The following is a 12,426-nucleotide window of genomic DNA, read 5'->3' as shown; positions in this document are numbered from 1 at the left end:
CTTGGTTGCGCTACTTGGGAGGGGTGGGCGTTCTAGGCGGGAGCCGCCTTAGCTTAGTGCTTTGGGCGGTCGCAGTCCCCAGACTGATCCGGAGCTGCCGGTGTCGGGGATCTGTGTTCACGGACCACGATCGCATAGTTACGGGTCCTGTTCGCTTCCTGCACAGCTGCAGGCTCGGCGTGGCCACTGGCGCCGCCGCCTGAGTGTCAGGCCGCCGCAGACCGCGGAGCCCATGAAGACGCGGGCGCCGCCGCAGCCGCCGCCGTTGCGGCGTCACCATTGTCTTGGAGCGACCCCAACCTGCTCGGACATGACAGCGGCATGAGCACGGACGGGGAGTCTCCGGAGGAGCCGGGGTGGAAGGCGGTGGCCTCACCCAAGGCGTCAGCCATGCCTGAGAAGCGCGGAGGCGCTCAGGCCGCCAGCGGCAGCTGGGTAAGTTTTGCTTGGGCTCGGGCGGGGGCTCAGGAATTTCGGCCTTTTCGAGGAGAACCCAGGTTCATTGAAAAGCTAGCTCTCCTAGTAACTTCCCTAGAAGCTCTGGGAGAGTTTGGTATTGATTCAAAAGCCACCAGACATGGGACAGGAAACGTAAGTAATTTTAATATCTCAAGAGCTCTCCGTTCTGTGTCACTTGACAGAATCTTCTGGGCGCAGATTTTGTCCCAAGCAATTTGGACAAATGGATCGGGAGGTCTTTAGAAACATTATTTGGCTCAGTCTCCCCAGTAGCCTACAGGGATGCTGGAGGTAGACGTGGGAGGCGCCTTTCTCAACCTTCCTCTTCTGGGCTGCAGAACAGAGTGTGGTCTACTGAGAGTAAGCTGATGGTATCTGCAACTGAAGGAGTAAGTTCAGCCTAATCTCCTCTAGGGATACTTATGTGGAGATGACTTTGACAGCAACATGGGAAAGCTTATTTTCGTTTGCATGGATTCACAGGACAGGCCTAGATCAGTGTCACCTTGACATTCTATGGTGGGAAAATAAACAGAGAAATGTCATTTCTTTAGTCCTAAGTATAAAAAGAGATTTTGGGGAAAGGATATATTTAGGGCCTAAAACATAAAAATGAGTTGCAGCGAACTGAGTTCAAACTCTCGCTACCATAGGAAAGTTTGTGCAATGAGAAATAGGAATTTCAAGAACGATATATGCAGTCAATTTTGTCAATTTTTAATGTTTAAGCTTGCACATTTAATTTCTGTGAAAGAATACTAAGTGGTGACAAGTAAATATTCGGTTTATGTGAATTCACCTTTGGTAGAGTTGGGAGGGTGGAGAATTAGGAGCAGTATGAGGAATGAAATTTTAGGGCATTATTGAAACGTGGAAAAATATGGAGGTAAAGGACAACTGTTTATTACTTAGTAAGGGTTTACAAGTCTGCAAGGTACAGGTCTTAGAGTTTCGTTTTGTCTGCAGTCTTGTGATTCATTTCGTTGATGTGTTAGACCTAGACTAGAACTGGTTTCTAGGCTAATTCTACAGAGTGTTGCCACTCAGTGCCTAGTGTGCAAATAAGAGTGTATTTAAGAAGAATGGAGGGATCTTTTTTTTTTTTTTTCTCACATCTAAAGCCTTTCTAATGTGGAAAGCTTACCCGGTGGAGTGAGCTGTATAAAATTGGTATTTCTCATTAAGTAAGTAATACATCTTCCTACCCTTTAAATGAAACTAAATCACCAGTTCCCCTTTTTGTTCTCCACCAGTGGATTGATAGTAATTACTAACTAGTGGCCAAGCCAGTAGGCTAAGAAGTGTCCTCTTCATCTCTTCCCAGATTTACAAGGTTGCATCTATGTCTACAAATTTTAGCTTCTTGTTCTCTCCTTTGTATCTCTAGGATTCAGTTCCTCAGCACTTTCTGCCCCTGTTGCTTGAGACTCAGTGTGCCCTCCTCCACATTGCTGGTTAGTGAGAATTAGCATGTTAATATGATTGGTAGTGACATTTCCCAATCCTGTCTCCAGTTGATATCCTGTAGCCCATTGGAATATGGAATAGGAAGTAAACTGCCAAGGGGAAGCATCTTATAGGTGACCATGCTTGGAATTCCAGTTTCCAACTTTGTTGCCAAGTTACTTTGGTTGAGTTACATAACCTGTAGTGTGTACCTAATAGTGTGTACCTCATAGGTTGTGAGAGTTACTGTGACCTAGTACCTGATAAGGCCTGAGTAAATGTTTGGCATATTCTTGGTATTTCTTATGTGTAATTTTTTTTAAGTTTATAGTATATTGGTATGTGCATGTTTATTTGTGTGCACTTGAGTGCCAGCCAGGATCTTTTGTAGGATATTTACTCTGTTCCCTCTTAACCTTTTTTGGGTCCTAATGCTTATCCTATTTTGAGCAAAGGTAAATTCCTCCTGATCTCTCCTCGTCTCTGGATAAAGTCTGTTGATTGATGAGAATACTGTCTTTTTCTTTTTCTTTTTCTTTTTTTTTTCCTTTTGGTTTTGTTTGTTTGTTTGTTTGTTTTTCCCTATAGTAAATGAGATGACTAGCATGTGCAGGGCCCTAGTAATTTTCTTTTTCTTTCGCTCCTGTATACTCATACTTTTGGATTCTATGGTATTACTACTAATCATAGGAAAGACTGCCTGGGCACAGAACTCTTTTTTTTTTCATATTTGAATTAGAAACAAGATTGTTTTACATGCCAATCCCTGTTCCCACTCCCTCCCCTCCTCCCCTATCAACCCCTTCCCCAACTAATACCCTACCTATCACATATCCTTACTGCTCCCCAGGGAGGGCAAGGCCTTCCATAGGGGGTCATCAGAGTCTATCATATCCTTTGGAATAGAGCCTAGTCGTGCCTCCTCACCCCCATCTTGGCTCAAGGAGTATTCGTCTGTGTGGAATGGGCTCCCGAAGTCCACACCTATGCTAGGAATAGGTACTGAACTACTACAATGATGTCCCATAGGTTTTCCAGGTCTTCTCACTGAAACCCACATTCCTGGAGTCTGGATCAGTCCCATGCTGGTTTCCCAGCTATCAGTCTGGGGCCCAAGAGTTCCCCATTGTACAGGTCAGCTGTTTCTGTGGGTTTCACCAGCCTGGTCTGGACCCTGGCACAGAACTCTTTTTCCACCAACAGCTTTTTTCTCTCATTTGGCAGAAAGATATGTGAACTTGAAAAACATTGTCAATAAGATATCTGAAAAATCGATGAGATCCTTTGTCTAAAAGAGAGGTCATTTAAGCTCACATTTTAATATTCTTTTTATCCTTTTCTTGCTCGAAACTCCCACACAATTTGAGGTGCTTTATCAAAACTATTTTTATTATTGAATATAGACTTTTATGTAACTTTTATAGCCAAGTAGAGGAAGTTGTTTTGCAGTCATTTGATTTTATTTAGATTATTTTATATATGTGAGTGTTTTGCTTGCATACATACATACATGTATGTATGTACTAAAAGAGGGCCTGGTGCATGCAGAGGTAGAAGAAGGCATTGGATCCCTTTGGAGCTGGAGACATAGATGGTTGTGCATCATCAGATTGGGATCTTCTGGAAGAGCATCAGTGCTCTTCACAGCTCAAGCCATTTCCCCAGTTTGTTTTGCAGTCATTTATTGTGGGGCATCTGATAACAAGTAATGATTTATTTCAAAGAAAGTATACTGTTTTGTGTAATATTTCAAAATGTTCATAGAGTGGACTCCAAGAAACCAATACTTGGATTTCAGTAAAGAGCACTGTTGAGGAGATTCAGAAAATCAGTAATATTCTGGTGACAATTGCTTCTTAAGGTGGCTCAGTAGGAAAGAGTGTTTGCTGCCCAAGCATGCAGACCTGAGTTTATGTTCTTCAGCCTCAGCATTGACAATTATAAAGTCAATATATAAATCAACTCTGCATAATGGAATATCATATTCAGGCAATATTTTATTCTTTAAGTAAAAGTAAAGCATATCTGTCTTGTATTAAATCTTTCACCATATATATATATATATCAAAGATTGGTTTTAAAATAAAATTATTTATGATTTATTGTCAGTAATTATTTGATTTTACCCCCCCCTTTTTTTTTTACAATTGTGTAACAGTTCATCAGGCTTGAAGTGTCTATATACCATCTCTGGATTACTATAATGCTTAATACAATATTAATGCTGTATAAATAATTGCTGTATCTCATTATTTAGGGAATAATGATGAGAAAAAATTTCTGATTTTTCTTAATATTTTCAATTCATAATTAGTTGAGTCTGCAAATGGATATGGAACTTACAAGTTATGGAAGGTTGGCTATATATTAAATACAATATTAGCTATAGGCAACTAGCTTAGAATAGATTTATAGAACTTTATTTTCTATAGTTAATTTTTTATTTTATATTACAAAACTGGCAATCAAATAAAATTCAGAGTTCTGAGGACTGTTTTTCCATTCCTTACATTAATACAGGCTACTTCAAGGGACTATAACATTTTATCTAGTATTAACAACACATTTGTACCCTCCTACCCCCTTTATAAAAGAATAATCTCTTATCTCATAAAATGCATATAATTCATTCTCTAATTGAAGTGGCTATGCAGTGTGTCCTTTAGTGTTGGGCACCCTGTAAAGAAAGAAAGCAGGCTGTGGCATGGAGGACAAATAGCTGTTGACACATGCTACAAAAATGACAGCATCTCTCTTGTCTTCCATGCTGGTAGGGATTGGTATTTGCTGTGTACTTTGATCTTAAGTTGGGGATAATGGGTGGAAGTACAGTCTTTTCCCAAAAGACAGATAAGATTGAGAAAAGTCAATGCCCCACATCTTCTGAACTTTTCTGGTTATATTGAGAAACGTATAAAAGCATTGTTGGGGGGCTGATCTTTTGCCCATTTTCACAGTAGCCAGTTCAGATTTCTTAGTGTAAGAAACAAGGGTGAATGGTAAGTGAAGATCTGAATTTTTCTTTACTTGAGAAGCTGGCTAATGTTGATTCCTGACAGTTCTTACTCAGGTTCTGGGGTGCAGGCTACCTGCTACTGTGTATGCTGAATGTATTTGTAGATAATCAAGCTGTATAAGGAAAGCAGCATACTGTAACTGATAGGAACACACACATCTTCATTTAGTGCCAGCTCATTCATTGTTTACACCTGAGTTTTCTCATTTGTAAAATGTAGGTAATTGCTTCCATCTCAAAAAGGTAAGATAATTGCATATATTATGTGTTTTGTTTAGGGCCAGGTCTGTCTCTTTTGCCTGGATTTTGTTCAGTGCCTTTTGTTAACACTGTCTCTAGCCTATATTTCTTGTACTTCAGTGAGTATATTTGCTTGTTAACTTTACCTTCCAGGAAGTAAGAGCTTGAATAATTTCTTTCTGTGTGTACCTTTGTCCCCCTGTATCTAGCTAGTACTAGTTGAGCTCAACAAATAGGTGTTGGGTTAGTCATTTGCAGGTGACTATTTTTACTGGTAATGAAAGTTGGCAGAGAGGGAGTATTGCCAAAAGTAATTCTTGATATGGTTTGCTTAAGTTTTTGGTTGGTGGTAAATGGTTGGTTTTAAAAGTTGTGATGATTACAAGTATTTAATGAAAACATAGTGTATACATCTAACCTAATACAATACAGAGAAAATGTTTGTAGAAAAGATAATTAATTTGGACAGATAACCAGTAAAATTTCTTTTCTTTCTTTCATTTCTGTGAATCTTGTGGCATTTCTCTCTAACTGTGGAATACCTAGTTTATGTTAGAATACACTTACATATTTTTTAATGTCAGAAGGACAATAGCAGTACTATACCACAGTCGGGAGATTCTTTTGACCCCTTTCTTCTGACCCCCTAAATGCCCTTTCTTCCTTCTTTTTGTTGGAAACCCAAAGTTCAAAACTTTGATGACTTTGCCAACAAAGTGCTTCAATTTGGGACAAAGCCAAGGAATGTCAGCAGTTTTGCAACCTAATCTACTTAAAATGTACGCATTGTAGAGGCCATATGCATTAGTTGAATTGTTAGACATGAAATATATGGCATAAATAAATAATCTTGACCATAGGTCAATGAAAGATACAAATATTAATGTAGAATAAAGAAAAGAGATTCATTTGATGTGTCTGGGTTGGTGTGCTGTGGATGTGCCAGCCTATCTTACCAGAAGACCTGATTCAATCCTAAAATGTGTGTGGGGGGATGCATAGTCTAGACAGGAAGCCATTGAAAAAGTTGTGATAAAGATGCTGAAGTGTATTTCTTCATAGTTGATGGCTTCTAGAAGGAGAGTGGGGAAGGACATCCACATGGCTTCTGGCAGCAACACAGACCATGGGCATCAATATGGCATGTGTCAGCAGCATGAACCACTATGAAGGTCTTTCAAGGAGGCCCAACTCAGAAAATGAATCAGTTTCCATGTCAGACATCCTCCACTGCTCAGAGCCAAACCAATTGTATGGATGTGCAGTACATTTTGGAGGCAGAACCTTTGTGATCTCCAACATGTTGAACACTACCCTGCCAGCCCTACATCTGTCACTCTCTCTGAGTCTTAGTTCTACCCCCTCCACTGCACAAGAGCCATGCTGCCATCTCCCTTACCACCCTATCACACATTTATTCATCAGAGTGGCACTGTAAACTGCTATGTGTCACACAGTATACTTTTTCCCCAACACCTTTACATACCTAATTCTAACCCTAACCCTGAGCCATTGGTCTGGTTCAAGGTTCCAGGTTTCTGAAGCCCCATAAATACTGGACTGTCACTGAAACGCCTCTCAGATATGCTGTTATTGCCCACCTACAGGGTGATCTTGTGGCTGGGCAGGGCGATTGGAGGAAGGATCCTCAAAAGGTCAAGATCACTGCACACCTCCTGCCTTCAGCACCGGGCTGCCCCTCCAACTCACCTGGCAAGACCCTTGCACGTGCAGGCTACCAGCAGTCCACAGAGCCATGCTCACCTTCCCCCAGAATGGCAAGCAGTGCAAGCTGCAGCAGCATTGGCTCCATGCTAGAGGCCTGCCCACTAGCCTGAGCCCTCCAGCAGACTGAGGACCTATCCTCAGTAATAGTATGGTCCTTTTTGTCCTTCTTCAAAAAAGAGATGTGCTACAAATATGATCACTAGCATGAAGCCAACCACTGGACTGTGGTCAGTCTACCAGATGCCATACCCAAAACAAAGTGGACTCTCATTTTCCCTGGAGCTAATTAGCCAATTATATCATCTGAGCCTGATCTAGGGCAGTGTCTCTAAGCCAGCTGTCTCCTCCCCCTTCTTTTCTTTCAAATCTTTCTTAAACATTCACTCATTGATATTTCCATACTCAATCTATACTCCACTGAAGAGCTTAAAAAAATAACCTACAAATTACTGTCATCCATGGACCTTTTTTTTACAATATGTCCTTGTGGCTGATTCCATCAAAAGGAAGTCTAAGGCTGGAGATGTATGTAACACAGTGGCAGAGCAAATGCTTAACCTGGAATGAGACTTTTGTTTCAATCTCCAGTGTAACTAAAATAAAAAATTAAATTGTGGAAGTCTGTATTTCTACTTCCCTAGATAGAGGTTGGCTCAGCAACTTGTTCTGACCAGCAGAAGTTAAGGGAAATAACACAGGCTTGTGACCTTAAACATTTTTAGTTCAAGACCACCACGTGGAAAGAAAAGATGTCTTGTAGTCACAAGAAGGTGAGAGCACAGAAGAAAACAACAAGGCTATGGTGGTAAATGCAGAGGCTTAGGCTGGTGGATACTTGTGAGTTCAAGGTCAGCCTGTCTACAGAGTGAGTTCCAGGACAGCCAGGGATATACAGAGCAACCTTGTCTTGGGGGAAAAAAAAAAAAAAAGCATCATTGAGGTGAAATCTTTTGGAAAGTGTTTCCTGAGAGTCACCAGAGAGAAGCTGTGTTCTAGACATGACATGGCCAAAGTTGTACCTTGTGCTGGTAGCTGAACTTAGTAGTCACCCAAGTGATACTTATAAGGACTGTGGAAATGTAAAATTATTTATGTTGTGCATTGTGATATTAATATTAATTTGCCGTCATGGGGATAAATAAGAAAGGAACAGTTTTAATTGAAAAGTGATGTGTTTGTGTGTCAAGTTGACAAGGGGTCAATTGTACTGGCTAGTTTTATATCAGCTGACACAAGCTAGAGTTATTAGAGAGGAGAGAGCCTCAGATTACAAAATGCCTCTGTAAGATTAGACTGTGAGAAGGCCTGAAGAGCATTCTTAATTAGTGATTGATAGGGGAGGTCCCAGTGCATTGTGGGTGGTGCCATCCCTGAGCTGGAAGTCCTGGGTTCTATAGGAAAGCAGGCTAAGCAAGCCATGAGGGGAAAGCCAGTAAGCAGCACTCCTTAATGGCCTCTACATCAGCTCTTGCCTCCAGGTTCCTGACCTGCTTGAGTTCCTGTATTACCTTCCTTTGATGATGAACTGTGATGTGGAAGCACATGCTGAATAACTCCCCACACACAAAGGAAAAAAAAACCATAAAAATAAAAATGAAGAACACAAGAGTTGGAAAGGGTATTGGAGTTTAGGGTGGATCTGGAAAGAGGGTGGTGTATATAATCAAAATACACTGAAGCATGAATAAAATTCTCAAAAAATTAATAGATATTAAAAATACAAAGTACATGCTTACATTTTAGGAGAGATATTTGTTAAAATAATTTCCAATTAATAATATTTTGATATACAATGGTAGTAAATAAGTTAGGTTTTTTCTTTTTTGTATTTTTTAAATTTAAATTAGAAACAAGCTTCTTTTACATGTCATCCCAGTTCCCTCTCCCTCCCCCTCTTCCCTCCCCCGCTACCCCCACTGACCCTGTATCCCAACTCCATGAAAATGAGGGTGAGGCATCCATGATGGGGGATCTTCAAAGTCTGTCATATCATTTGGAGCAGGGCCTAGGCCCTCCCGTGTGTCTAGACTGAGAGAGTATGTGGAATGGGCTTTCAAAGTCCACTAGTGTCCTAGGATAAATACTGATTCACTACCAGTGGCCCCATAGGTTGCCCAGACGTCCAAACTGACATTCTCCTTCAGGGGGTGTGGAATAGTCTTATGCTGGTTTCCCAGCTATCAGTCTGGGATCCATGAGCAACCCCTTGTTCAGGTCAGCTGTTTCTGTGGGTTTCTACAGCCTGGTCTTGACCCCTTTGCTCATCACTCCTCCCTCTCTGTAACTGGATTCCAGGAGTTTAGCTCAGTGTTTAGCTGTGGGTATCTGCTTCTGCTTCCATCAGCTACTGGATGAAGGCTCTAGGATGACATATAAGGTAGTCATCAATGTCATTATCAGGGGAGGTCATTTAAGGTAGCTTCTCCATTATTGCTTAGATTGTTAGTTGGGGGTCATTCTTGTAGATCTCTGGTATTAGCTGTTGTTTGAATTTCTGGTAGAATTTTGCACTGAAGCCATCTGGCCCTGGGCTTTTTTTGGTTGGGAGACTTTTGATGACTGCTTCTATTTCATTAGGGGTTATAGATCTGTTTAAATTGCTTATCTGCTCTTGATTTAATTTTGGTAAGTGATATCTAACCAGAATATTGTCCATTTCCTTAAGATTTTCGAATTTTGAGGCATACAGGTTTTCAAAGTATGACCTGAACATTCTTTGGATTTCCTCCGTGTCTGTTGTTACGTCCCCCCTTTCATTTCTGATTTTGTTAATTTGCATGTTCATTCTCTGCAATTTGGTAAGTTTGGATAAAGGTTTGTCTATCTTCTTGATTTTCTCGAAAAACCAACTCTTTGTTTCCTTGATTCTTTGTGTTGCTTTCTTTGTTTCTAATTCATTTTTTTCAGCCCTCAATTTGATTATTTCCTGGCGTCTACTCCTCCAGGGTGAGTTTGCTTCTTTCTGTTCTAGATCTTTCAGTTGTGCTGTCAGTTCTCTAGCGTGACTATTCTCCAGTTTCTTCATGTGGGCACTTAAGTGTTAGAACTTTCCTCTTAGTGCTTCTTTCAAAGTGTCCCATAAGTTTGGGTATGTTGTGTCCTCATTCTCATTGAATTCTAGGAAGTCTTTAATTTCTTGTTTTATTTCTTCCTTGACCCAGGAATGGTGCATTTGTGTATTATTCAATTTCCATGAGTTTGTAGGTCTTCTGCAATTCGTGTTGTTGTAGTATAACTTTAAAGCATGGTGGTCTGATAAGATACAGGAGGTTATTCCAATTTTTTTGTACCTGTTGAGGTTTGCTATGTTACCAAGTATGTGGTCGATTTTAAAGAAGGTTCCATGTGATGCTGAAAAGAGGTATATTCTTTTGTGTTTGGATGGAATGTTCTATAGATGTCTGTTAAACCCACTTGGGTCATAACTTCTATTAGTTCCTTTGTTTCTTTGTTAAGTTTCTGTCTGGTGATCATGTCTAGTGGTGTAAGGGGGGGGTGTTGAAGTCTCCCACTAAAAGTGTGAAAGGTTTTATATGTGATTTGAGTTTTGGTAGTGTTTCTTTTATGAATGTGGATGCCTTTGTCCTTTGTATTTGGGGCATAGATGTTTAGAATTGAGACTTTATCTTGATGGATTTCTCCTGTGATGAATATGAAATGCCCTTCTTCATCTCTTTTGATTGATTTTAGTTTAAAGTCTAATTTATTAGATATTAGTATTGCTATCCCCTCTTGTTTCTTGGGTCCATTTGGGAAAATTTTTTCCCAACCCTTAACTCTGAGGTACTCTTAAGTTGAGGTGTGTTTCTTGTATGCAGCAGAAGGGTGAATTCTGTTTTCATATCTATTCTGTTAGCCTGTATCTTTTTATAGGTGAGTTAAGACCATTGATATTGAGAAATATTAATAACCATCGAGTGTTCATTTTTGTTTGTTTTGGATTTGGTGGTGGTGGTGGTGGAATTGTGTGTGGATTTCCTCCCCTTTTTTCTTTTGGCTATTGGTAAAGTGGGATTATCTATTGCCTATGTTTTTCTGGTTGTAGTTAACTTCATTTGGATGGAGTTTTCCTTCCAGAACTTCTGTAGGGCTGGATTAGTGAATATATATTGTTTAAATCTGGTTTTGTCATAAAATATCTTTTTACTCCACGTATAGTGATTGAAAGCTTTGCTGGGTATTGTAGTCTGGGCTGGAATCCGTGGTCTCTCAGTGTTTGTAGAACATCTATTCAGGACCTTCTGGTTTCAGTGTTTCCATGGAGAAGTCAGATGTAGTTCTGATAGGTTTGTCTTTATATGTTACTTGACCTTTTTCCTTAACTGCTCTTAATATTCTTTCTTTATTCCGTATGTTTGGGGGTTTGATTATTATGTGGCGAGGAGACCTTTTTTTGTAGTCTACTCTATTTGGTGTTCTGTAGGCTTCTTGTACTTTCATTGGCATTTCTTTCTTTAGGTTGGGAAAGTTTTCTTCTATGATTTTGTTGAATATGTTTTCTGCATCTTTGAGGTGGGTTTCTTCACCTTCTTCTAAGCCTATTATTCTTAGGTTTGGTCTTTTCATGGTGTCCCATATTTCCTGGGACATGTTAGTGATTTGTTGGACTTAAGATTTTCTCTGGTCGATGAATCTATTTCTCCCAGTGTATCTCCAATGCTTGAGATTCTCTCTTCCATCTCTTGTATTCTGTTGGTTATGCTTGCATTTGTAGTTCCTGATCATTTACCCAGCTTTTCTATTTCCTTTCCTTCAGTTTGTGTTTTCTATAATCCAGTTTTCAGGTCTTGAACTGTTTCCTTCATCTGTTTGATTTTTTTTTTCTTGGATCTATTTAGGAGATTTTTTGATTTCTTGTATTTTTTGTTTGCTTTTTTCTTCCATTTTTTAAAGGGATTTTTCTCATATCCTCTTTTGAGTGCCTCTGTCATTTTCATGAAGTTGTTTTTGAGGTCATTCTCTTTGCTTCATCTGTGTTGGGATGTTCAGGTCTTGCTGGTATAGAGTCCCTATACTCTGGTGGTGTCATAGTGATTTTTCTATTGTCAAATGTGTTTTTATATTGTCTTCTTCCCATCCCTTTTTCCAATGGGTGCAGAAGGAGTCTCTTCCTCTCCTGGTGGGTACTGAGGTTCCTCTCAGGTGGGTGCAAGCAGGTCCAAGCAGGAGCTCTGATGGCTCTCCTCTTCCTCGTCCAGTGGGCAGAGAAGGGGACTAGGACAGTGGCAGTCTTTAGGTGGGCTGGACCCCGCTGGGATGGGATCCACAGCGTGCAGTCCCAGGCCTAGGTGGCTCTGAACCACCGGAAGGCAGTGCCCAAGCTTATCTCATCCCTTGGGTGGTGAAAGGGACTAGTACGCTAGCTGGCAGTCTCCGGGTGGGCTTGACCCCTCCAGAATAGGATCTGCAGTGCTCAGTCCCCAGTGCATAGTCCCCAGTGCACAGCCCCCAGGCCTTAGGTGGCTCCGAGCCAGGGTTTTTTTTTGTTTTTTTTTTTTTTCAAAGTGTTAAAAATAGCATGATAGACATAGACTTTT

The 12,426-nt window shown here is 40.5% G+C and overlaps 1 protein-coding gene across 1 annotated transcript in view; it reads left to right on the top strand.

The window, feature by feature from the left end:
- The first annotated feature begins 4 nt into the window (after positions 1–4).
- Mfsd14b (major facilitator superfamily domain containing 14B) overlaps positions 5–12,426 on the top strand; it is a 41,577-nt gene continuing 29,155 nt past the window's right edge. Inside the window, exon 1 of the mRNA XM_027409614.2 lies at positions 5–435. Within this exon, the coding sequence (XP_027265415.1) occupies positions 322–435 (114 nt within the window). The 5' untranslated portion in view covers positions 5–321. The remainder of the gene's footprint in view (positions 436–12,426) is intronic.

The sequence above is a fragment of the Cricetulus griseus genome, chromosome 3, assembly GCF_003668045.3.
Source record: "Cricetulus griseus strain 17A/GY chromosome 3, alternate assembly CriGri-PICRH-1.0, whole genome shotgun sequence".
NCBI classification, from domain to species: Eukaryota; Metazoa; Chordata; class Mammalia; order Rodentia; family Cricetidae; genus Cricetulus; species Cricetulus griseus.
The sequence above is the reverse complement of the archived record's forward strand: the minus strand, read 5'-3'. Positions and strand labels throughout refer to the sequence as shown.